Below are 27,004 nucleotides of genomic sequence, written 5' to 3'. Positions count from 1 at the left end.
AATTGAACCCAACTCAAATTTCCTCCATAATTCAGCTCCCTCTTACTGTTTCCCCTTCATTCCTCAATACAAACTAGAAACCTAAAAAGACATTTTAAAATCATAATTGTGAATTCAATGGCAACCCTAAATGTTAGAACATTATAACCATTTGTGTGGCCTTTTGTGTGGCACAGCGGCTGGGTGGAAGATCTTAAATCTTAATCTTATCTATATCTCACATTTCGGCCATGTGTGTCCCTCTTGGTTCTCTGGATTTGTCCACCAGAAAAACACACACATTTCATAGATGTTAGAAATACTCCTGCCATTGTATTTAACCAAGTCACTGAACTCAGAAGGATAGCTGGCCCCCAGGAGATACATATTGGAAATGATCACAGGACTGAAAGGTTAACAGTAAAGGACATTAAAGTCACTTTGTGATAGATGACGTGCTGCTGACTTTCAAGATAGTATTTTGCATTTAATGCAGTAAATTATCATCGCGGAATTATAAGTAAGAAAAACTAAGTTCTATTACACTAATCTGATGTATATTTTGTGATGTTTATTAAGATGTGACTTCAACGTTCCCTGTAGATTTCTATTGTTTCTTTTTTTGAAATAACAGGCCTTTCCTCCCCTCTTTTCATAAAGAAAGATCTAATCACACTATTTAAGGTTAGCTGTTAAAAAAAATTACTGTAGATTGCAGATACAGCAGATTAGAGAACACCTCTGTGTTTTGTGTTTAAGTTAACATTTGACCCCAGAGCTGTTGCCAGCACACAGTTAGACAGCTCACCATGCCCATCCCTTTGTGTGACATGTCCTGAGGAATGGAATGGGATAAGCAAACCAAAAATGGCATGGCAGGAACCAAGGAAAACATAAACCTAATCAAGTAAGCAGTGATTGTAACGCTTAAGGGATACCCTACCAATCCCTCAAAGACCCCTAATCTAGAGGTTAATGAGTAGTTCCTCAGGACACGTTGCAAACACCAGCCTATGACCCCTACCCTCACATCGTTCCCTCGTGTCCGGCACCACTAGGGAGCCGAAACAGGATGATGCTCCAGAGGTGGATGTGTGGGAGATCCTAAAGAACGCCCGTCCAGATCAGTATGAAAAGATTGCCTTTACATACGGCATCACAGATCTGAGGGGTCTGCTGCGGAGGATGAAGAAGATCCCAAAAGAGGAGAAGAAAAGCGAAGGTAAGTGTTTTCTAAATTTTGGGATATGCTCCTGGGTGAATATTAGTCTTCATGTGTGGTTAAAAAGGGATCCCCATCTTGGTGTCTCTTTTGTGACCTTTGGTTTGTCTTTTCAAAGCTTTTGCAAAGAAGCTGGAACCAGCATATCAGGCGGATAAAGGTGGAAAGATCCGCTTGGTGGTCGATCTGGCAGACCCAACAGTTGATCTGAAGTGGTACAAGAACGGACAGGAAATCCGGCCCTCTCCCAAGTATGTAATGACATTTTTGTCAGTCTATCTTCTCTGTCTTCTCCACTTCAACAGGGCACAAATGAAAGGCATGTTTTTACCAATGGGTTTCATTTGGTGCCATTGCCGTTTTTCTGATATTATGTGTTTCCGCATAATGTTCAGTCACCACATGTTTTACACTGCACATATACTGTACGTTCAGTCTTTGTCCTCTTTTCATTTATTATCTTAAGTTTAAAAAACAGATGTGCAACAAAGACCTAGATTTTTACAGACACACATAGAAATATACTGATAGACTGGTGTAACCTCCGTCAACTTCACCCGTACTACATCCTACAGCCCACTCTACAAATAACTCTCAACTCTAATGTGGCTCTAGGCAGTTTCCATACAGTCTCTCACACAAGTAATATATATATATATATATACTAAGATAACAGTAAAAGGCCCCAGAGCTACATTTGCGTGTAAATACAGTGTACGATGTCTGTAAACTGTTGTAGTTAATTGATATTAACTACTATATATGTCCTCCTCCGTACAGGAAAAAGGTGGTACCTCCTTCACAGGTCTTTAACCAAGTCTGGCTTTGGAACAAAGTTAATACACACTAAATCACATACAGCAGTTAATGTTGATGATCATGTACTTTAACAAGGCGATTACAAGTCTGTTATCATGTAGCTGTCATGATTTAGTTTTTGATCAGGTGTTTATTAAATAAATGAGAAGACATACTTTTAACAATACTAGACAGAGTGAGTCTTTACCTTGGGAATAGTGGTTTTATAAAACTTTCTTCAAAGAAAAAATGGTTAGACAGTATATCCCTTCAGAAATTAATATCTTCAAAATCTTTAAAACTGCTAGAACAATTTTTTGCAACAATAACTTGTCAGTGCTTACAGTTTTTTTTCACTCCCTCCAGCAATAATCTGATGCAAGGTTTAAGGCTAACGTGATAACATGTTTTTGTGCCTTCATTAATCATATGAGTATGTGTAATCCTAACATCTATTCTAGTATTCTCTAAACAAACCCTTTTAGCTGCAGAATAATTGACTCTTAATTTGGTATCACAGCTTGCTTATAAGGCTGATAATAGGGTGTGATGCAGAATTAAGAGTAAATTCTTCTGCAGCTAAAAGGGTTTGTTTAGAGAATACTAGAATAGATGTGAGAATTGCAGACTAGATAAACGCTATGCCTTTACATTACATACATTAGATGAACTTCTGTTCAAAGCCTTGCAAAGTTAAAGCCATCTAGGGGGTTATTGCTGTTTTCTGGTTTTGGTCTACTCCTGTTGCATTTTCTCCAGGGCTCCCTGCTCCGAAGACCTATAAAAACACTTTCTTTTGAAACTATTTGCCGACAACATGAACCCCTCCAGGCATGATTTTTCTCTGTCTTTGTCTGTCTGTCTATCTATCTGTGTGTCATATCATGATGCCCTTTCCTCTCTGCCATAATCACTTCCTGTACACTCTCTGTGATCGGGCCCCATTCTGGCTCCACTGCTGACCTTTAGTCAACGGAAGTAAGTCCATACGTCCAGTCTATTCTCCCTTCTCCATGTCAGTGTTTTGGTGTGATCCCACCCCTCTATCACCACTGACCCTTGGGTTTGTGAAGTGCACTTGTTGCATGTTGAGTATAATAATGATATTGTATAATGTCTATTTTGTCAACACTGTTGTACATTTTGATTTTTAAAAGGGGTTGTACTTGAAATGTTGGAAAAAGTGTGTTGCCTCCCCACAGACCATTCTCCAATCCTTGATACCCCTGTCACATAGCCACATGCGCTAACATGCAAGCGTGGCTGGACGGCTATCACAACAATGAACAGAAAAGCTGGGACTACAACACAGACAGAGGGAGTGTGAATCAGTTCTGTGCTCAGAACGCCCCTATATTAATGTCGAGTACAGCCCCTTTACAACAAAATTATTTGTTGTAAAGTTGCAAACTTTGTCTTTCTTTTAGTTAATATCTTGGAATAGCATCCATTCTTATCTTAGGACTACTGTATATTGGCACGATTTCTGCTGGTGACCAGTGAAGTGACTAATGGACTTCCTGTTTAGGTATATTTTTGAGCACAAAGGCACACAAAGGATAATGGTCATCAACAACTGCAGCATGAATGACGACGCCGCTTATTCTGTAGCTGCGGGAGACGAGAAATGTGCCACAGAGCTGTTTGTCAAAGGTATCTTGATTACCTGTTTACTTTTATTTAACTAAATAAAGAACTGTTTATGACACATGATATACTGCAGATGTGTAAATCTGCCAATCAGTAAGAAAGTTGTTGAGTTCTTTTCTTCCTCCTGTGTCTTTTAGAGTTGCCAGTTAAGATAATTAAAGGTATTGAGGCAGTGAAGACCACGGTGAATGAGAGGATTGAGCTGGAGTGTGAGGTGTCAGAGGAAGGTGCTCAAGTCAAATGGTAAGACTCATGTAAAGATTCAATGTGTTGCAAAATAACATTAAACTTAACCTTGACTGGCAGAATAAAAGAAGAGACCACCGGTTTCTAAATTACCTCTAACAATGCAACCAAAGATTGTTATCAAATTAAGCTTTATTTTGCAGGTTCGTAAATTCCAAATAATTTCTTAGGATGTTTCCTAATTCCTAATGTTTTGTAATTTGGTGCTCATAATAAGTAAAATTGTAAATTTGTAGATTTCAGTTAACTGTAAACTGTAACCTAGAGATTTCAGTCAGTGCACTACAGGTCAGCTGAGCATAATGTTGTTTTTCTTAAACTTTGTCCACAGGCAAGCATACAATTCAACATACTGTATATGAGAAAGGAAGTTTCCAATAATAAATGACGAATTAATCAATATTTGCCTGGGTTTAAACTGCTGTTCTTTTAAGAAAGTCCTTCTGGGAATCAACAGCTGCTGATGAACTCAACACAACTCAATAAACTCTAATAATTATCTCAGGAATTTGTCTCTATCTTCTCTCTACTATAATTAGTGCCAAATTAAAAAGAGACGTGCTACAGAGCACACATTCTGTTTGTGTTTGCCTACTATTTTCTTTTCTCTTTTCCCCCTGTACTTTTTAAAAAGGCCCTTTGATTTCATGAAATACGCTATATAAGTTGTTACTATGTTTGTTGCTACAACAAACCCTTAATGCTTTGGCTTGTGACATAGTGACGGTAATACCTGGTTTAGCTCATGATACAGCCAAAGTAGGCTAAGTTACCGAATGCAACTCTTGAAATGCAACAATGCATCTGTTACTTATTCTCTTATTGTAAATTAATGATTTTCAAAGTATTCCTCGGGACTATATGGCCTACCGCCGTTAACGTTAACTCAGTAATATACAGTGGGCAATGCAACACTGTGAAGAAAAGAGCTTTGACAGCAGGCGTGGTCAAAACACTACCGCTTATGTCAAAAGCGGCCGCTAGAATCAACACAAACTAAAAGTTAAACATAGTCATGTTAATGTTACACTGTTCATGTAACAATAAGACGTTCACATCTATGTTTGGCCGTTCATTTATCCATGACGTGTGCATGTGAGGAATTTTAAATGCTTCTTCCTCTTCCAGGATGAAGAATGGTGTTGAGGTTCCAACAGGAGTGCGCTCCAGATACCGAGTTAAGTGTGAAGGAACAAAACACTTTTTGGTGATTGATGATGCCGCCAGGGAGGACACTGGGACATACTCCATCATGGCTACCGGTGGCACATCTGAGGCTCGCGTACAGGTTGACTGTATGTAGTATGCCAGCCTTTTTCTTTTCTTTTTCTTTGTCTGCTATTATGCATGTTCTTCAAAGGAATCGGTATTCATTATATTCTGTTCTATGCCCTTCTCATATGTTTAATTAGTGAAACCGCTAAAGGTGCACCAGGACCTGCAGGATACGACTATAATGCTGGGTCAACCCATCAAGTTGCAATGTGAGATTTCCCCCGGCAACGTCCCAGGTCGTTGGTACAGGAATGGACAGCTGATCCAGCCCAATGACCGCATCAACATCATACACAGAAATAGGTATGTAACCTCTCATAAGCTCTGTTCAATCAAAACCAATTCAACACGAATGCTTGCTAACGTCATTTTGGTTTTCCAGGATCCATCGTCTTGAAATTGCCAGCAGCTCCCTTCACGATGCAGGAGATTACACTTTTGTACCTGAGGGATATTCACAGAGCCTGTCTGCAAAACTTCATATCATTGGTACAAAACCTGTTCTTTACTGGATTGCACCATTTTGTAACTAGACATCATACAGGAAAAAACACCTTAACGTAATTTTTGATTGAGATGTGATTTAATTTTCTGTAGACCCACCGAGGGTGCACCTGGACAGCATGAACTTCCCAGACAACACGGTGACAATTGTGGCAGGAAACAAACTTCGCTTGGAGATCCCCATCAGTGGAGAACCAGCACCCAGGGTGGTGTGGATGAAGGGGGAAAGAGTGAGCTCCAATCTTTTTAGTCTGAAACTCGTTTAAAGCATAAGTCCGATCACTAATTCCCAGGAAAAGACTAAAACCAAAGAACTTTCATACTTTCCTATCCCATCTCTGGTAATCGAACCCATTGGGTCCTACTAAAGACAGAAGTTTTAAAAAACTGATCACAAATATGCACTTTCATTTTTTAAAGAACTGCTCAGAAATGTCCTAACACATCTGCACACTGTAGATCAAAAGTTTCTCAAACAGAAAGAAATGGTTGAGGACTATTTCCAACCGCAGATTAATACGCACTGGCTGCTCTATTGAGTATTTTCAGCAGGACGGTGTATGTATCCTCAAAATAAACCACACGGGCCTTGTTCACAGTATTGAAGGAAAATGTCACTCAGTGCAACAGTGTGGCCACATGATGTGTTTTTAATAGTTTCAAGGACAACAATGAGGCTCTAGGAAACACAGCACGGCACCGCCTTATTGTATGAATGTGAAGAGGGGTCAGCCACATAGACAGTAGAATTAATGTGCAAAGAGACGCCGTAGACTTGCATCGGAAAGCAGTGAGGTCTATTAGAAGCACGTGTCCGGTGTCCTACTGAGTTTGAAGATGTAGATGTGACGTGAGCAACCTGTCTGAAAGTTATAAGTCTCCTAGTAGCTGTTCCAAGAGAAATCTCAATCATTCTCGATCAGCAGAGACGGAGAGCGTAGGTTTATGTTAGGAGATAACATAGCTGCAGGCTAATTATTGTTAACTAAAATGCCAGTTAACATTAGTAATTAAACTGAAACAGCTAATTTAAGTCAAAACTGCCTGTGAGCTTCTCATGTACAACTGTACTGTGTGACAGAAAGTTGCGTGGTTAAGAAACAATCGTTAGCCTATTTAAAAAAATGTTTTTTTTTTCTTGCTATGTAGCCATATTGAGATACAAGGTAATGAAGCCTTTTATACATTGTCCTGTTTCTTTAGAAATAAACAATGGACAAATAGAGTATTAAAATGCGTCAGATGTAAAGCTATAATGGTGGGTGATGGCTTGTTAGCAACAAAATGGCTCCATAGGAGGTACGCTTTGTGGACCCCTTACCCCCTTGCCATGGAGCTAGTAGCGACTTACAATTAACTGGGCAATGACATAACCCATACGCAAATGAGTGTATGATGTAATACGCACCGAGGCCCTCTAACCCTGACATATCAGGCTTTGGAAACACAGTGGCATAAATACAGTGTTGGCTTTGGTATTTTCATAGGGTTTGTTGACAATAACAAAATATCGACTATTCACAGCTTTTTCCCTTACTTTTAAGACTTTCATATAATTTTTATATGGTCTTGTTTAAGGTGATTCTTGAGTCAGGCCAACGTGTCCGAGCTGAAACGTACGGCGACCAGACCAGCCTGACAATTGAGGTCACAGAGCGGGAGGACACAGGCAACTACAAGATAGTCCTGCAGAATGAGGCTGGTGAAGCCACAGCCAGCGTCAAAATCAAGGTCGTAGGTAAGTAATCACAAAGCACTTAGAAAAGGCTTTTTTTTTTTTTTTAAATTCAAAAGACAATGTGGAATTTATTTTTTTATTGAATCCTTAACATGGCTTTGTGTTGTCTGCAGACATCCCTGACCCTCCAGAGGCTCCCTTGGTCCCAGTGGTGGGAGGTGATTGGTGCTCCATGACATGGGAACCACCAAAATATGATGGAAGTTCACCAATATTAGGTAAACATTGCATGTTATTTATTACCGCAGCTGTGATGTAAGTGTTGGTGGTTAGATGACCAGTTTCTGACCGTCCTCTAAAGGCTACTTCATCGAGAGAAAAAAGAAACAAAGCTCCAGGTGGATGAGACTGAACTTTGACCTGATCAAAGAAACATCGTTCGAACCCAAGAAGATGATTGAAGGAGTGCCATATGAAGTACGGGTCTTTGCAGTCAATGCTATCGGTGTGTCCAAGCCCAGTGAACCATCCAAAGCCTTTACTCCCCTTGGTGAGCAGCCCAAATGTCTCCATGAATATCCACTTAGCAGTCTAAACACTTGCCTTTGAGCTGTTACTGCCAATAATCTGTTCAGGAAAGTATTACAAGTATAACAACCGTTTCACAATAATGGAAGAAATTTCAAAGAGTGGGCCAGTGATAGTGCATGTGTGATCTGCCCTTGGTACCCCGACGACGCAGCTGTTCCTCCCCATACCCCCACACCACCCCAAGCATTCTGTCTGTGACCTCCACTGGACAGCAGGAGCTTTAGAGGATATTAAATATGTCTTTATAATGGCTGCCAAATCATCTGTGGATTAGAGGTTTAGGAGATCAGGTCTGTCAGAGGGTTCAACAGGAGTTAAATATGATTCAGAATACAAGAATAGATGGAAAGAGCAGGGACTAATGAGATCTAACATGCAGACTGATAGCATACCAGCAAGAGAGAGGCGCCTTGCTCACGTCTTCATGACTTGTCAGATCTCGCTCATACTCATTGTTGGAAAGCAAATGCAGAAATGTTAGCAATTACTCTTCTGATCTCCAAAACCTTTATCTCCATTCAGCTGTGACCAGTGAGCCCACCATGCTGGTTGTGGACGATGTGACAGACACCACAGTGACCGTGAAGTGGCGTCCTCCTGAAACCATCGGAGCTGCCGGTCTGGACGGATACTTAGTGGAGTACTGCATAGAAGGAAGTGAGACAACCTCAAATCTTCTAAAGAGACCCAAATAACTATGTCACAATTATTAGAGAAACATGGTAAAGACCTTTCGCTGCTAATCCAAACTATTGGTCCTATATCAGACTGGGAAACACGTCCACCAAAAGCTGATTTAGTGCTTTTGCACCCAAACATAGCCTGCATTCAAATTGCATTTATAGACTGGCATTCATGGCACAATCTGAAAGGCCTCATCAGTCTGATTTGGATTGTAAACAAGATTTTATTAAACCCATTTTGCACAGTGTGACATCCCATTAACCTGTGAACGCTGTCACATATTTTTGTTGGGGCCTTACATGTTTGTCATAGCCCACCATAATTCCAGTGAAAGCTTTAACAATTAGCTTTTCTTACAGGTGATGATTGGAAAGCATCCAACCAGGAACTAACAGAGAAGACCAGGTACACCGTCACTGGGCTAACTCCAGGGTGTAAAATCTTAGTTCGAGTCAAAGCCATAAATGCTGCCGGAGCCAGCAATCCACGGACCCTTCAGCACTCTATCCTGGTCAAAGAGGTTATTGGTGAGCTCGGAAAAATGCTGTGAACCACTGAATTTCTGTCGTGTGAGATTGTGCTCTACAAATACATTTAAACGCACACCTTTTTGCTGTTACGTGACTTAAACTTTAACTGTTTTGAAGGAAAAAACTGAAATACACTTATCTATTTACTAGCTATTTATTTATAAGCATATCTAGAATAATTTCCACATCACACCCCTTATGGTCTGTTTCCTCCTCAGAACCACCCAAGATCCGCGTCCCCCGACACTTGAAGCAGACATACACTCGCAGAGTTGGAGAAGCAGTCAACCTTGTAGTGCCATTTATGGTAAAGCACACCTGCCAATCTATCAATATTCCCTGTATCTCTGAGCAGAATAACAAATTCTGTGTGTGATGTCTGCAGGGCAAACCCAGGCCAAAGGTCACCTGGCTGAAAGAGGGCAAACCCATAGAGCCTACCGACGTCACCATCCGCAACACAGATTGTGACAGCATCATCTTTATCCGTAAAGCAGAACGCAGCCACTCTGGAAAGTATGAGATGAATGTGCAGGTTGAAAACCATGTGGACACTGCCATTCTTGACATACAAATCGTAGGTGAGTAACAAATACTAGCTATTACAGGGTATCTGCGGGCGACTAGGAGACACTACACACCAATAAACTACAAGTGGAATCGTAACCAACACAATCCCTACTGACAGCCACAGTAGCTACTGGAGGCAGTTCATCTCATAGCTTAAATCACTTTTAATTGATTATTCCATCCATCCATTGTATGTCGTTATTCCAGGTCCAAGTCAAATTAATGTAATTCAATTCAATTCAATTTTATTGATAGTATCAATTCATAACAAGAGTAATCGCGAGACACTTTACAGATAGAGTAGGTCTAGACCACAATCTGTAATTTACAAGGACCCAACAGTTCTAGTAGTTCCCTCCAGAGCTAGCAACAGTGTTCAGTGGCGAGGAAAATCTCCCTTTTAGAAAGAAACCTCTGACAGACCCAGGCTCTTGGTAGGCGGTGTCTGATGGCCAGTTGGGGTTTAAATGAAGAGTGGCAATAACAGTCACAGTAAAAGATAATGGAACAGTGAGTAAAAATAGTAGGTTGTAGTAGTTCATTGCATAGCAGGGCACTGCACAATTAATTATTTTATTAGGATTATTGTCATATGCTGCTGTGTTCTTCTGCCATTTTCCACAATTTCATACTTTGGACGGTATGCTCGTAAAAAAGGGAATCAATTGAATTCTATCTGGTATAACAAAGGTCTTAAAAAGTGAACCCTGCAGCAACCCAGTCTTAAACAAAGCTATTACCATTCTACTTATATTATTTTTATTAAAACTACGTCCAAAAATAATAATAGGACCACAGTGTATGCTCAAATTTTTTCCTCCGATTGTTAGACCTACCTGGCCCTCCTATGTGTGTGACGATTGAAGATGTTTGGGGAGGAAATGTGGCTCTGGTCTGGACTCCCCCGAAAGACAACGGCAATGCTCCCATAACAGGCTACACCATTCAAAAAGCAGACAAGAAGACAATGGTAAAAGATCAATATAACAAAATATACAAAACAGAAATTGCAAATGATGTTTATTTGATATTTACATTGACATCCTTCGGTCTGCTTTATAGGAATGGTTCACATGCATTGAGCACTACCATCGCACCTGCATTACAATCACAGAACTGGTGGTAGGAAACGAGTACTTCTTCAGGATCTTTGCGGAGAACATGTGCGGCCTCAGCGAAACTGCCACCCAAACCAAAAAAAGCGCCCTCATCGTCAAAGAAGGTAACACTGACCGTCATAAACGCAAATGTGAATTGTTGTTTCTGGTGGGGGGGAAATGCTTCCAAAGTCAGAACCTTGGGACAAATCAGAGGGATTTCATGTGTGGAAAATGGCTTTAAAGTTGTTGTTTTAATTGCTGACTATTTCTTTCACAGCGGATATCTTAAAAGGGTACTGTCAGTGATGTTTTCCACCCTAAAGTGAGCCTGAATTTATTTACAGCGTCACTTTAAAAAACTATGACTGACAGGCCCTTTAACAGTGCTGTTGTAGGCTCAGCCGATGATAAACAAAAAAATGTTGTCTTACCCTCATCACTTAGGGAATTTCCCACATGATACCGCTCAGCGCCAGTATCATGCACAACCCCAATCCTTTACCCTTACCCCAACAGGCTTGCAGATAAAAACGCACGATTACAACGACCACGACTTCAAGGAGGCGCCAAAGTTCACGCAGCCGCTGATCAACACTTTTGCCATCGCCGGCTACAACGCTACTCTCAACTGTAGCGTCCGTGCCAACCCAAGGGTAGGTGGGAGAACCACAGGTAAAAGTGGTGTACAAATAGATTACGCATTACACTCAGGTAAATATACAAGTTCATCGTGTTGTATCCCAGCACAGATTCTCATTCTAGTGTAAAAAAAAAGAGGATGGGTCCAGTTCATTTTCAACTTGGATCCATCTACTTGTTGTGGTTTGGGCTATCATTCCTATGTAATGATAATATTGTATATGTCTGTTGTCTGAATGCAGGCCAAAGTCTTCTGGATGAAGAATAAGATAGCCATCCTCGACGACCCGCGCTACCGCATGTTTAGCAACCAGGGAGTATGTACTCTGGAGATCAGGAAGCCCAGCCCCTATGATGGCGGCATGTACTCCTGCAAGGCCATCAACGACCTGGGAGAGGCCCAAGTGGAGTGCAAGCTGGAGGTCAAAGGTCAGTGTGGACCAAGAGGGGAGCTCAGTCTGCCTCCCTGGGTACGTGTCTGTATCAGAGTCTAGTTTCTCAAAGCCTTTCGCCTTTCTAATTCCATTTCTTAATTGCTGCTGCCTCTGAGCAGTGCCTCTGCTAAAAAAAAATTCAAAAGATCTTTCTTTCTCTAAAGAATTCAAACAAAAAAATCATTTTTAACCATATGGCTCTTTAACGAGTATAAGGAAAGGTGGCTTTGGTAAACCAACTCCACCGGAGTACAGTAGTGTTTCTACTGTGTGCTGCAGTCTACCAAAGGGCTGACCACATAGGCGGTGGACATGTAAGTATCTGGATTGGGTTGCACCAGCTCTTCATTAATTCATGGCTATGGTTGTGTGGAAAGTCCTTTTGAAGTTCTTAGAAATAGTTTCTGGTGATTTAATAAATCAGGTTGCACCATTAAAACTTGAAGAATGTCTTAGCTACTAGAACTATTAGTAATGTGTAAGTGGTTGCAAGGAGTCATCTGTAGCGCAATGCAATCTAAAGTCACTATAGCATCACAAGCTGTAACATAACAAATGCCAAAAATAATCAAATTGCAGGTCACGTGTGTTGCCCATATTATAGCACCTCGAATTAATTAGGTTTAAATATTATTGTTAACCCTGATGTTATCCTCGGGTCAAATTGACCCGTTTTCTTATCCAGTTCTTTTTAATTACCCAAAGTAACATAATTGATTCCACACAACGCTCTTTGGCAAGTATAAATCTCTACTTTCCTCAATTTTGGGGTGTCTTATTCAATTTTATAGCTTTTGAAAAAAAAAATTGAAGTGGTTTTGAAATAATATTGATTAAAAGTTGACATATTCCAGTCTGTGATTATCCAACATACATTCCTTTAATTTTAGTCTAACTAATTCCTAATTTCTGCTTTTCTAACTCAAACATTAGGTAAACATTTCTATAAATGAGGTTTATTGACCATAAATTCCCCAAATAACTGTGAAACTAAAGAAGTGTTAATACGTCAAAAAGTGAACATTGAAAAAAAACGTCATAAGTGTTGAAAAAAGGTACAAACATGTAAGAAAAAGTTCATAACATCGCTAAAAAACCTCAACAATAGTGCTGATTTTCAACAAGGAAAACAACACAAAGGTTATGTAACAACATAAGAACTAGATTGTGTGTTGCAACCTGTTTTCACTTAGTAAGCCAATCTTCATTTAGTAATCACTGTTTGAACTTGTGAACAGTTGGTGCAACCCACTCCTGGACACCATTTTCAAAACAGAGACAAATAATGACATATTAATAATCCGTTCATTCGTGTGCAGTGCACATCATATCTGGCGACACTTTCCCATCACCACCACATGTAGAGGTTTATCCCCTGTGTTGTCGCACAATTCAGCCCAGTCCATCCAGTCATCTTGTTCATCATCACAACACACAGTCTGTCACCAGTCACACCTCAGTAGCCATACCATAAAGAGCTGTGGCGTTTTTGGGTTGTCCTAGGCCCAGTCCACACGTACACGGGTATTTAAAAAACTTAGCTTTTTTCTGTGCGTTTTGGCCTTTTTTCCACACACAAGCGGTGTTTAGATCACTGTAAACAGAGCTTAGTACAGTAAATTCCAGCCAGGGTGAAGACTTATAGAAACACTGTTTGTAACTTCCACTTTTGATGTTGTCCTTTATACTAAAATTCTCCTTAAGCGTCTGGGTCCCAGTCCTGCTGGGTCAGGACTACTGTCGTCCTTTTTGTGATGCTGAAAGGTCATGGGTGGCTTATAGAAAGTGTGTTTACGTGACACGCAGGACAAAAATGGGACAGTTGGGTTTAGGAAAAGATCGTGGATGAGGTTAAAAAATGTACGTTTCTGTGAATACGCGCAACACAAACCCTGGGTTCTAGGGTGAAAGTCCTGTTTTTTTTTACCAATCCACCACCCCAACCCCCTGGCTTGTGTGTTCTGATGTTGGCAGCCAATTACCAAGCGTCCGTATTTTACGATTTAGGAGTCGGAACAGGTTTGTGCACCTGTCTTTCATTTGTGAGGCGTCACAAATTAGGCAATGGCAGAAGTGGCCAAACCAGTGCTTGTATTGGGCTTGCTAACAGGACTGTAACACGGAAATGTACGGTTTCCATTGTATTTGAGAAGAGGCATGAGAATGCGCTAAGGAAGTTCACTGATACATTATCCAACACTGCCAGACCCAGACCCCGCCGCCAACATGGCCGACATTGAACGAGACCGGCGGACTTGTAGTTGGTCTTTAGTCTTCTGGCAACCTATTTTTTCAGGCTTGATTGGCCAACATCTTCTTCTTCTTTGTGCGACTGGGGGTTGTACTGTAACACGTCACATGTTGGCTTGGCATGGTCGTTGTTGCGTTTTTTGCGTTTTTGTGTGGATGGAAACCTTTCCAAACAGTGCATGCGTGGATGGGATTTTTTAGAACGATTGAGGATAAACACAGTTTTTAAAAATAACCGTGTACTTGTGGACTAGGTCTAAAACTATTCTGCACAGATTCCAGTGTTCCCTTAATGCCACACAGTTAACTCCTCATATAAAAGAGTTCAGTAATAACTCAACAGTATTCCCAGGTGCACACATATAACTCCATGTAAACATTTTGTTAACCCCTCTTCTCTTCTCTCTCCCCCAGTCCAAACTCAAGAATTGTGAATGTATGTTCTCATATAAGGTAAGCTTTCATATGGTTTTGGCATATGAAGCTTATGTCATTCATTATGCATCTGTCAGCCAGCCTGTAATATTGCTTATTGAAATTGTTGGGACTGTAGCAGCTTTTCATTCCCATGAAAGCAGTACCCAGAAATCCGGCATTAGCGAAACAAGGTTTGCATGACAACTTTTTGCCAAATTATTCCCCAGTTGTGCTTTGCTGGCTAAATTTAACAGCCCTGTTTGGAATATTTTAATTGATTGCCATAGTCGTTGGTGTGGAATGGAGTGAATTCAAAGACCTCTCATGCATTTTGTGCCACAAACAAGGTGAGTAAAACTTTTGGAAACTTGCTAACATTTGCTGGGAAATTCAGAGCTGGGACTCTTGGGTTTCATGTAATGTTGACTTGCCATCTACAGAGCTGTTTTTCTGCTGTTAAATACAGGCTCCAAACAAAGCTTACTAACTCTGGGTATTTTCCATGTTCTGTTTGGAACTGAGTGATGAGATGTGTATGACAATGCAGTCCCTCTTTCATTCTTTAGCTTACAGTGGTGGAAAGTATTGGTAATTAAAGAACTTTTTTGGGGTAAGTATGCTTAAGAAAAAAAATGATACCACTGTTGTGTTTGTCCATTAGACATGTAGCTACAGCCAAAATATAGCCTGGCTCAGTCTAAAGGTATCAAAATCCACCTTCCAGCACCTTTTAAAACTCAAGGATTAACACAAATGTCTATTTAATCAATACAAAAGCCAAAAAACCCACTGTAGTTTTAGGAGCGCTTGAACGTCGGACTATCTCTTGGCTGGGCACAGCAACTTCCTGCTGTCTTGTTGCCACCAGGTTGCCAGGCAACCAGAGGAAAATCCTAGAAGTTACAACAGAAAGCAAATAAGTGTATTTCAAAAAAAAAAAGTTAAACTATTCCTTTAAGTAAGTTTTGAGTATTTCTGCTTCATGCAGCTTCAAACTTATACTCGTTCTTATAACTACATTAAATGTCTGTGAGTTATTGTGCTTAGTTTTGTTATATATGCTTTACTCTTAGACGTTTATCTGACTGATATAGTAGTTACTATGCTGATTAATTAATTTATGTACATTTTCCGATCGCCAGCTTCAAGGTTGGACAGTATGATTCCCACTTTGTTACAAACTGGCTACAGTCTATATCCACAACGTTCCACTCCTGGGAGTGTTCAGGTACCGTAGGAAATTCTGCCGGATATCACTCTTTTTGGCCGGATGTCCGTTACATTCCGCTGTCTTTGGGATATAAATTTAAACTCAAACCAATTTATGAGGACTCTGGTTAACTGCTCCTCCGATCTCTGCCTGGTAAATCCAGCTAGCTAGACTATCTGTCCAATCTGAGTTTTCTGTTGCACGACTAAACAACCTTTGAACGTACACATATTCCACCAAAACAAGTTCCGTGGTGCCGGGGGAGAAGGCTCTCGCCAGTATGTTGAATTTGGAATACAGCAACCATTTTAAACTATAGCTGCCAAAATTGGACCTTAAAAGTAAACACTTTAAATGAATTTAGTGTACATTTTGTACATTTTGCTTAAGTAAAAACTTGAAGTAATGAGTAAATTTGCACTGTGGTATTGATTATTGAATTAAGTGAAGGATATCAGTACTTCCACCACTGTTAGTATATTGTGGATGACTAAAGACACTGTTTACTTCATTAATCTGGAATTTTACAGCGATGTTTGATCTGCATTTTATTTCAGTGGTATCAACTATGCTTCTGGTTCTGCACGCCTGAGCAGATTCCCAGATTTACAAACTAAGTTTGCATTGAGTACATGACCTATTCTGACCATTCGTCAATCTTTCCTCTCACTCTTTATCCAGTGTTGTGGACTTCTTTGCATTCCGTTTGTTCTGCTTGGTCAGCTCCTTGATCTTTCCTCCTCTTGTGCTTTTTCGTCTTCTTCTTCTTCTTCTCCTCTCTGTTTTTCCCTCTCCACATCTAACTCTGTCCCTCCCATGAATATTATAAGAGAGTTTTTCCTCTCCTCCCGCAGGAGGCTTCACCTTCTATGAACTCATGCAACGAGGAGTGCCGCTACACCTGATTGACAAGTACTTGAACGAGACAAAGATTGTTGAGCAGGAGAAGTAAAATTGGACAGAGTGCAATGAGACAATTTAGCTTTGCTGAAATCTGCCGCCAGCTATGATGCTCTCATCTCACCTACCGAGGTCAGCGGCCTGAAGGTTGGATGGATGGCGAGACAGGTGGAGGAGTGTGGGGGAGGTTGTACTGGTCTGTGTGGCATGCTGTGTGCAGATTTGGAGCTATTTACCATAAAAAGTTATTAAGTACATGTAGTGTGTAAAAAAAAAAAAAGAAATCATATACATAGCACATCTATAGCCCAGTGACACACTTACAGTATTCCCATGTTGATTCTAGTTGGGAGTGTCTGTTAAAGGTGATAATTTACTTCCAGGGTCTGAAAGACAAGAAAATGGAATGTATAAAGAAAGGTTTGTGTCAGAACTTCTATATGGCAAGAAAATTTAAAATAGAGTAATGTTGGAGAAATTAAAATGCAGACCTAATTCATAATTATAATTCACATTAAATATGTGTTCATTTCCCTTTTCCTGTGTAGATCATTTATGTTTAATAAGTGATAAAATGTAGAGGTTTACACTCCATATTCTGCGTGACACATTATGTTTTGGGATTAATATTGGACTTGATGCTTGATTGATGCTCAGCCATGTGCGCATGCCTTTACCTTTGTAATTATGACCCGGGGATTACAATAAATTTAAATATTTTAAAATGTGTTTTTGCTTTCAGTACTTGTTCGGTTTGGAGTATAATAGTGTGACTATCTGTCTAAAAAAAGAAGAAATGAAGCTTGTGATTCTTGTGGAAAATCACCTGAAAGATTTTTCCTAATGTACCAAAACATGTACTTCTGATAAGAGTATGACCTAAATCTGTAAATGTAACTTTGATGCACAGAAAAACAATTTTATGTTATTTTAGGCAAACTGGTTCCCAAATAATTTTTATAATTTGGCTAAATTAGTATTTTAGTATAGCCTGACGTCGTCATACTCAGATTCTTGTCAAAATCTGTTCAAGATACATTCATATGTAGATATTCTGACTAGAATCGGAGTATGATGATAATATGTAGCCTATTTATCCAGACCTCAAATGTTGTGGGTTGGGCCAAGTTTGGCTGGCATCCAGGCTAACTTTAGGACCATAGACTGTATATTAATACATTTTCAATATAAAATAAGACATTTTCAATATTCAATTTCAATAACAGTCGATGCTAGGACATATTGGACAGAGAAGTTAACAATGGCTATATTAAATTCCGTTTAACTTGAAATGTATGCAGGGACACATAAAAACCTACTACAAAATATGAAACAGTATCACTGATTCTGCTATTTTTAAAATTAAATTGACCGTATTTCAGGCCAATAATGAAAGAAATTGAGGAATGCGTATCTACCAAATTATTTAAAGGATAATTTAATTTAATGGTTTAGTTAATTTAGAATTTAATGGATGTATTTAACCGATTATGGTATAAACAGCAGTTGTCCTACACATTTTAAATTTAAACTTCCCGGTGCGCAGTCATAGTATTCCCTTCCGGATCCTCGCTTCCTGCCGAGAGTTCAGAAATGTGAGTATCGACATCTCATGGGTTCCGCTGTGGAAATGGCCTCTCGTCTAGTCACCTACCTTTAACTGCCAAATGAGCTGCTGTTTTTTGGAGTCGGACGAAAGAAGATAACCCCGTCTTAGCCACTACCCGGGATAATTGGGAAGTTTGTTACGGTAATTCGAGGAGTGACTTGGCAGAACAACAACAATGCCACATTTCCTGTGGCCAGAACCGCTTTCACCTGCACAACTCAAGCGGTTGGAGGAGCATAAATACAGCGCCTCCGGTCGGTCCCTGTGTGAGCCACCGTGTCAAATCTACTGGAACTGGCTCGTCCAGCAAACTCCGATATGGATCGCACCAAACACTCTGACTATTGTTGGACTGCTGGTCAATATCCTCACCACGGTGGTGCTTGTGTATTATTGTCCCACTGCAACAGAGGAGGTGAGTACAGCGACCTTGGCCAAAGTTTCTACACATAGACTAGCCCCAACAGCGTTCATTAGTCTGGTATAAAAGGAACGCGAATCCTCCATTCAGGAATTACGTAAATTAAAGTGCGTGACCACTTGCGCAAACGCATGACTGAAAAGCCGCAATTGAAGATATTTACTGAGTCAGCAGATTTAATTTGTTAATTCGGCATACGTTTGACGTTAAACGCTATTCAAATTGTAATAATATGTCTATTTAATTTTGGAGGCCACCCTGTGTTTTGGTACAAGGTTCGGGCAATGTCAAGAAAACCTTCGGTCGGTTTTATTGAAGTGTGCCCCGTTTTATGTATGTCAGTGTAAGCCGAATTACAGCCCGTCTTCTAATGATTCTGGAAAGATCTTTAATCTCAAGGTGTCAAGTCTGCCTTGACCCATACAAGGGAGGACGCTTTAAATTGTCTTATTCAGAAAAGAATCTGATTAGGTGTGACATTGAGCCGCTAAGGGACAAACTGTATCGCGTTTAAACGTGTCCGTCATGTGGTCTTTCACGTTCTTTACGTGTTTTTGTTGTGTGTTGCTGTCTGCCATATTCTGGGCTGTTCCTATTCAGTTAAACAGAGAAGGAGGCTAACTATGGTTAGTAACAAAAACGTTAGTGCTTGCTAACAGAGCCACCTCTAGTTTCTGCTTCCTCAAACTAAAACTTCAAATACACTAATAGGCCTTGCAACACACTGTGACCTATGATCCGTTTAACTTGTCAGCAGGTTTACTGTGGAACAATGACCCTAGCCGGAAATGCATAGGTGTGTGTTACACCTTTGTCCAATCAAACTACAAGAACCTTGCAACTATGTCCAGAGACCATGCAGCATGCTGTTTCTGTCAAATTCCACATGTGCATTAGGGCCTATTCATTATTTAGTAATGCATAAGGAAAACCTGGCCATTCTTCTGCATGGACTTGTAAATGTATGAAAGTCCCATGCTGTGCAAACAAACATATAGTAGAGGGATTATGACATATGACCCAACAGACACAGTTTATATCTCCCTAAATTGTGACCTCCTGTGATAACCCTAAACAAGCAGACTCTGTCCCCACCAGTCCATGAGGCATTTAGGACGTGGACTTTGAAGAAAACAGCAGGACCTCTGAACATTTAGGACAGCATGAGATTCTTGATTTCTCTGAAAACACAGACAATCTTTGTCTCTCTCTCACACACACACACACACACACACACACACACACACACACACACACACACACACACACACACACACACACACTAACAAATACACACACATTGTAGTGGTAAACACACTGTTGGCTGGCTCTAGTGTCCAGATGGTCTATAACCTCCACCCCAGTGAGAGGAACTGAGCTACTCCATTCAGCTGAAATCCTTTATTCTCCATACTTAGAGAACACACACAGATGCACATGGTGTGTATGGATGGTGACAAGTGAGAAACTGAAATATACTTTCCTAACACTTGTAATAGTACTCATAAGTTGCTGTTTTACTGTAAGGGCTGATAAGATGATGATTTCTGCTGTCTGCCATACAAGTAGGACCTGCCCATTGTTGCCATGTCATTAGACATGTTTCATGATCAATTTCTCAATTTCTTTCTATATTTATATCTAGAGACCAATTACAAAATTTTGTCATGACTCCCTCAACCAGCCCCCCCACCTCTATATCTATATAAATAAGATAAAGGGTGTCAAAAGTGGTAAGATACAGTAAAACCAGTTAGTTGGCAATGAAAAAAATAAGTAAAGAAAAACAAGAAACATGTGAATGCCTATTGTAGTAGTTAAATAATAACGTGCAGAAACTGACGTTAGGTTTTATAAAACGGTAAAGCCTGATTTTAGTTGCTTCACAATAATTCTGCATCCAAAAAATTAACCACACTTTTAGATATACTGTATGATTAATTTTATTTAACCTCAATTATATTGCATCTCTGTGTGAAATAGCACATCTGCTCTTTTCCCCTGAGGGTTTATGTTTTTTTCAATTTCATAAAAGTGTATTCATTTTTCAGTCCACATCCAGTGTGAAACACTGCACGGGATAAACTGCAAAACTAGACTCCTTTTTTTATAAGATTGAAATTCATTCACATTTAAAATATCTGCATGTGATGTGATACTGATATAGTTTTGAAACAGACTAAGATATTGACTCTTGTGCCAAACATTTAGCTGCTCTATGATTTTCACTATTGACTAATCTGTCAGTGACTGTCTCAATTAATCATTTGGTTTATGAAATGTGAGAAAAAAGTGAAATATGTCCATCCCACTTTCCCAGATTCCAAGGTAACGTTTTCAAATATCTTGTTTTGTCCGACCAACAGTCCAAAAAACACCAACATATTCAAGTTACAATGACATTATATGGAGAAAATGCACAATTGAGAAGCTGGAACTGGTGTTTTTAACAATGTTTTTAACTTAAAAATTACTCCAAAGATCAGTCATCAAAATAGTTGCATTATTTGTCTTTCCATTGAATTATGGATTATTCAACCAGTTGCTTTTAGCTCTACCTTGCTTCTCCTAAATGTGTGTTGCATCAACAAATGACCAGGGTGTGTGCTGTGAGCAGGGATTAATGTGAGGAAAATATCTAATTGCGATTATTTGGACTCATATTGCGATTGCAATATGATGCCTGATATTGGAGGGACTGATCATTTTGGTGATATTTGTGAGGATCTGCACCAAAAAAACAAGATTTTTCTTTAGTCTGTAAGATACAATTTCTAGGCCGGGACGTCTCTGCAGCACCACAATACTTAAGGATGGTCCGACACATATTTTGCCTTTAACATAAATTGCGCCCCCCCCCCCCTGTGATTTTGCACTAGTCCATTTTGATGAAATTGCGATTAATTTTGCAGCCCTAGCAGTGATCCCTAAAAAAAGGAAAATCTTCCCCTCCCCTCCCCACCTCCAGGCTCCAGCATGGGCCTTCCTCATGAGTGCTCTGGGTCTGTTCATCTACCAATCTCTGGACGCCATTGATGGGAAGCAGGCCAGGAGGACCAACAGCAGCTCAGCCCTGGGGGAGCTCTTTGACCACGGCTGCGATGCCGTCTCCACAGGTACTGCACTGCTCACTGGACACCTGAACCCGAGCTATTATTCTGTCTGTTTAAAGAATCCACTACAGTGCATTATTTGATCAGGAAGAGCTGTTCATGATGTGTCTGTCTTTCTTCCGTCAGTCTTCGTTGCTGTGGGAACATGCATTTCATGTGGAATAGGAAGACACCCGGACTGGATTTTCTTCTGTGGTTTTATCGGAATGTTCATGTTCTTCTGCGCCCACTGGCAGACCTACGTGTCCGGGACTCTCCGCTTTGGCCGGTAAGTTACACGTTCAGTAGCATCCAGTAATAAAATAGATGCTGGCATAATTATACAACTGTTATATTGTCACTTCAATAAAAATAAAAAATCTCACTCTTTCCTGTTACTTTCACAGGATTGACGTCACAGAGGTGCAGGTCGCCATCACGATCATGTATGTGATGTCAGCTTTCGGAGGCGTGAGCCTTTGGCAAAGCACGGTAACTAAGAACGATATGTCGTACAGTCGTGTGTACAAATGCTCACATATTTTACACACACACCACACACACACACAGACATTTTCATTTCACCTTGTATAGTAAAAGTTTTCTCCTCCATTAGTTTTTGCACCAAACTAATTATATTCTCAGCTCCTAGTTTTTAGTCGTCATTCTAGTCTTAAATAGAATTTGTGTTTTACTTTTACTCTGTGCTGCCTTTGGAGGCTTGACTTAACATCACATGAGAGAAGTGAGAAGGTAAATATGTGTAGCTAATGCAACGGCAACAGGCCATCTATTGGACATGATCTGGCGCAAAAAGCTGACGATGCCTTTATTTAAATTTTATTTTTTTGCTTTGCCCTCCCATCTCGCCTCGGCATGCCTGCAGCTTTCATATAAGCACATTTCTTCTTACTATAGGGGAATGCTTTGTGTCTTTGCATTGATTTTCAATCTTCATGTGTTTCTGTAGTTGCCCGTCCTTGGACTGAAGCTGTACGTCTTCCCTATCATTGGCATCATCGGCGGGGCCCTCTACTCCTGCTACAACTACTTCTATGTCATTTTGAACGGAGGCGTCGGAAAAAATGGTTCAACTGTGGCTGTAGGTCAACAAACAGTCTGGAGATATAACTTCTATGGCCGATTCTATGTTGTGAGGCATACTTAATAACATTCCCTCTCTTTAGGACACCAGTGTGCTGAGTCCTGGTTTGCACGTCGGCCTCATCCTCACCTTGGCCTTCATCATCTTCAAGAAGTCGTCGAGCCAGCTGTTTGAGCGCCACCCCTGTCTGTACCTGCTCACCTTTGGCATGGTCATGGCAAAGATCTCCAACAAGCTCGTGGTGCGTTGATCTTGTCTTTAAGTTGTAATGCTTAGGATTTAACTCCCAGGTGATGTAGCAACATCCGTGGTTACGTTGGTAACAACAGGTGCGGATTGACACTACAGTCTAACAAACTCAAGTTGTTTAAAGGTTTTATTTTGTGGACGCACTAACCTCTGTGGTCAATACATTACAAAAACATACAACATTTTTTGGTTTGCCTCGGCAGTATCACATCTGCACTTGACTCACATCGGGGAGTGCACTTTGAATCTAGTGCAGGAATGGCGGACTCTGCCAATAGCAATAGAAACAACTATATACAGAGGCAAATACAGAATGTAAATACACTAATCACACATACCAATACATTCTGACCATAAATGGTATCAAAAACGGGGTTTGATTTCATGACGATCTTTAGAATTACAACTTTATCCACCTTAAATGAATTGTCATAACAAAGTTCATTAAATCATGCTCCCGTTGTTGCATCTGTGTGAACCCATTTTTAGGCTTATCGTTTCTCATGCGTCCTCTGTTTGCAAATTTTAGTACAGAATGTATTTAAATGAGCTTCTTCTCTGTTTCTCTCTAGATCGCACACATGACCAAGAGTGAGTTGCACCTCCCGGACACGGCCTTCATAGGCCCCGGCCTCCTCTTCCTCAACCAGTACTTCAACAGCTTCATTGATGAGCACATAGTCCTCTGGATCGCCATGGTCAGTGTTCGGCACATTTACCTAGTGTTAACGGTTCCTTCCTTCGTAAAGAGTGTTATGTGAAGATTTAAGATTGCTAGATAACATCATGGACTACCAATCACCATGTGTAAAGTCGTGGAAATCTAGACCAGATTTGCATTCAAAGCTGCCCAAAATGCAAAAAGGCCCTATATGATGGTTTAAAATGCTCTTCACAGTAAAATGCTCTCCATTTTTGGATTCTGTGATTTAATACAAACTGTACATTTATGCTTTGTGAAGCTTCAGCCACAACTCACCCAAACAAAGTGAACGTGTCTTTAAGGCTGTTGCAGAGAAAAGTTCAAACGTTCAAACAGAAAAAACGGCCAAACAGTTTCATAACTGAATACATTCTTTTCATTGCATATATGCTTCAGTTACAATCTTAACCTTGCCATGGCAACTTCCTTGAACCAGTTGTGGCAGAGGGCGGCAGTAAAGACTTGCACGACAGGCAGGACAGGTTACAATGACTAACAAAAGGAAAACAAATTAAGTGTATGTACACGTAAGCACAGTGCCAATCTCAGTTGTGTGACTTTCACTTCAGCCGCTTAATCATCAGACACTCATTACAGCTGTAGTTCAAGGTTCTGGTCAAAGTTCCTTTGACATCCCTGACACTGCATGTTATTGCTGGCTTTGGTCTAATACTGCTCGGCTTTGACATAGAAAGGATAACATAAAACTACAATGAAACTGTTACAACTCTATGAGGTGCATGTGTAAACATTTGAACCACAACGTCCATAACTATTTGTCCCATTTGCAAGCTTTAAACAGATTCATATGTCTGGTATTAGAGTAAAAAGTCTGACAAGATAAAACTCCACTTAATTACCAGAACAACGCCGCTTGGGGCCTTCATCTGGCTAACAGGGAAGCAGTTCTCAGTGTCAAGGGGGGCAGGAGCAGGAACTACAGCGAGGGCTTTATTGAACAGTTTGTTAAAAAAAAAAAAACTAAAGGCCTAAAAGGACCTGCACACCCACACAGGTGTGTTTCCAGTTATTCTGGCTGATGAGACCAAGTCAGAGCAGGAAAAGCCCACGTGTCTCTAATGACAGTAAATACACCTGATATTGTGTGTGCTGGCTTAATGGGGCACTTAGAGGAACACTGTTAATGTTATCAGTTACCCCTGTGCTTTTCCTGCTATGACAAGTCAAAATGTCAGCTGCAGAAAAGGTACAGTATCTGAGATCTGAGGAGCAGGTAACCATAGTCCTCCGGAGTTTAGAAGGCCAACACAAAAAAGGCAGAAAGTAACAGAGATCCAGCCTAAAAAGAGAATTGGTCTGCTAATTGTTTTGTATTTATACTTTTATATTATTATTTGATGTCTGATCCTCTCCATCTTTCTTCAGGTCTTCTCTCTTCTGGATCTAACCCGCTACTGTACAGGCGTGTGTCTCCAGATCGCCTCCCACCTGCGCATCCGAGTCTTCAGCATCACGCCACCGAGCCACGACCACCGCGACTGAAGGCTTGCCCGGCGGGAGGAGGCGGGGGGGGACGCAGACCTCTCCCCGCTCCTGAAAGCAGACGATGAAGAGGAGAGACTCTCCTCAACCCCGAGCCACTGCAGCCTTGACAAAGTGACCACTTCTGATTAAAACTGCCTCTCCCACAAGATGGAAAAATACAAAAAAACAACAACAACAACTCAAAACTATAAACCAAAAAAGAAAAAAAGTGTTGAAAAGCATGGATCTATTGAATTCCTCATTGGCTGTTGTAGTCAATACGTTTTAATTTAGACATCATTGCATGTTGTCGGAAAATAGTTTAGATTTTTACATCTACTTCCAGCTTATTCAACTACCAAATACCAAAACGTTTTCTTCAACGGGTTCTTTATAATTTGGGCAAATATTTGAGCATTTTTATCTGCTTTAAATTTACAGATGTGTTTCCAACATGTGGGATTGTCATATAATTAGGACACGTAAATATATGACCATCCTATCTGTTCAGTAAGGTGAATCTCTTTAATATGTGCCCAAGTTAAACCTGTTGAAAGTTCTCTTAATCATTTTGTTTTTATTTATTAAATGAATGTGACCCAATCTGACATGAATCAGGGCTTAAAAATGCAGATGAAACATTTTTAGATGACCTTTAAAACCTCAAATAATTCCCAATGAATTTTGCAATGTGGACTGGCAAGTTGTCAACGCGCGACGTGACGGGGTAACAGTCTGTGTTAGTGCTGAAAACGACGACTGGTTTTCTATCAGGCTTCTCTTACAAATAACTTTCTCTCATTTAAGTTATTCAGCTCATCCTACAGTCCTGGAAAATAAACACTTCAACTTTGGCTTTTTAGAGCGCCGTCGACTGATGAAGCATTAACACGTGACTTGTTCTGCTTTCTTTGTTCTTCTCCCTGAAGGGCTACTAGTTTAATTATTTGTGATTGTACAGAATTCTACTGAAAACGCCTTAAGTATTTTTGTTGTAATTACTGTTTAACTTGTGAATATTTAAAACAGCTTTGTATGTTTTTTTTGTTTTCCACTACAGTTATCAAACCAGATGCAACAATAGGAATAATACAATGCTACTGGAAGTGTTCACTCATAATGTTCCTTTATGTATACAAATGTAAATTATGTAAAGGTGAGCGATTCATTTGGTTCTTGAAGATTGGTTGGTTTATGAATTGTCATCTGACTAACTCATTATTCAGGTTTGTTTGGATCAAAAAGGGATATTTCTGTAGTGCCGATAAACTATTATAAGGGTATAAGACAATTGTACTCTTGAATTTTATTTGGAAACATGAAATGATCTTCCTCTTAGTTAGGAAATTGAAGAGTGGCATGTCCTAAAAAGATGATTTTTTTGATTGACAATTGACTTTGGAACTATGCATTGACATATACAAACTTGATTTCAACACCATGTTGCGCTGTTCAATAATACAGTTACACACATTTGTACTAACGGATAACGTATGAGTGGAAAAAATTGTAATAAAGAAAATATTTTTCATGCGAAGTGTTATTGTCAGTGGTGAAAGAAGTACTTAATTCTTTACTAGTAAAAGTTCCAAAGCTAGTATAATGGGTCAAATAAATTTAGTGGAGTAAAAAATGCAATATTTCTCTTGGAAATGTAATGGAG

General features: G+C 40.1%; 2 protein-coding genes across 26 annotated transcripts in view; both read left to right on the top strand.

Annotated features, from left to right (window-relative positions):
* Window positions 1-17,406, top strand: part of mybpc1 (myosin binding protein C1) — a 33,770-nt gene extending 16,364 nt beyond the window's left edge. For 17 of the 25 annotated variants that reach the window (XM_034863525.1, XM_034863523.1, XM_034863547.1 and 14 more), the window contains 21 exons: window positions 1,038-1,201; window positions 1,320-1,452; window positions 2,969-2,977; window positions 3,528-3,652; window positions 3,787-3,892; window positions 5,024-5,190; window positions 5,308-5,473; window positions 5,553-5,659; window positions 5,768-5,904; window positions 7,253-7,412; window positions 7,526-7,630; window positions 7,714-7,902; window positions 8,466-8,600; window positions 8,987-9,154; window positions 9,376-9,464; window positions 9,543-9,738; window positions 10,558-10,697; window positions 10,790-10,949; window positions 11,272-11,480; window positions 11,709-11,895; window positions 16,632-17,406. In XM_034863525.1, coding sequence (XP_034719416.1) covers window positions 1,038-1,201; window positions 1,320-1,452; window positions 2,969-2,977; window positions 3,528-3,652; window positions 3,787-3,892; window positions 5,024-5,190; window positions 5,308-5,473; window positions 5,553-5,659; window positions 5,768-5,904; window positions 7,253-7,412; window positions 7,526-7,630; window positions 7,714-7,902; window positions 8,466-8,600; window positions 8,987-9,154; window positions 9,376-9,464; window positions 9,543-9,738; window positions 10,558-10,697; window positions 10,790-10,949; window positions 11,272-11,480; window positions 11,709-11,895; window positions 16,632-16,729 — 2,950 coding nt within the window. In that variant the 3' untranslated portion in view covers window positions 16,730-17,406. Of the gene's footprint in view, window positions 1-1,037; window positions 1,202-1,319; window positions 1,453-2,968; window positions 2,978-3,527; window positions 3,653-3,786; window positions 3,893-5,023; window positions 5,191-5,307; window positions 5,474-5,552; window positions 5,660-5,767; window positions 5,905-7,252; window positions 7,413-7,525; window positions 7,631-7,713; window positions 7,903-8,465; window positions 8,601-8,986; window positions 9,155-9,375; window positions 9,465-9,542; window positions 9,739-10,557; window positions 10,698-10,789; window positions 10,950-11,271; window positions 11,481-11,708; window positions 11,896-14,564; window positions 14,604-16,631 lie in introns of all 25 variants that reach the window. The other 8 variants (XM_034863536.1, XM_034863535.1, XM_034863526.1 and 5 more) reach the window with 6 other exon arrangements.
* Window positions 17,407-18,242: 836 nt separating this feature from the next.
* Window positions 18,243-26,872, top strand: chpt1 (choline phosphotransferase 1). The gene is made up of 8 exons (XM_034863587.1): window positions 18,243-18,701; window positions 21,676-21,823; window positions 21,947-22,088; window positions 22,207-22,291; window positions 22,770-22,901; window positions 22,987-23,145; window positions 23,726-23,851; window positions 25,243-26,872. Exons 1-8 carry the CDS (start codon window positions 18,462-18,464, stop codon window positions 25,357-25,359), a joined length of 1,149 nt encoding a protein of 382 aa, XP_034719478.1. The 5' UTR covers window positions 18,243-18,461; the 3' UTR covers window positions 25,360-26,872.
* Window positions 26,873-27,004: the final 132 nt, after the last annotated feature.

Source organism: Etheostoma cragini, chromosome 23 (genome assembly GCF_013103735.1).
Source record: "Etheostoma cragini isolate CJK2018 chromosome 23, CSU_Ecrag_1.0, whole genome shotgun sequence".
In the NCBI taxonomy this organism is placed as follows: domain Eukaryota; kingdom Metazoa; phylum Chordata; class Actinopteri; order Perciformes; family Percidae; genus Etheostoma; species Etheostoma cragini.
The sequence above is the reverse complement of the archived record's forward strand: the minus strand, read 5'-3'. Positions and strand labels throughout refer to the sequence as shown.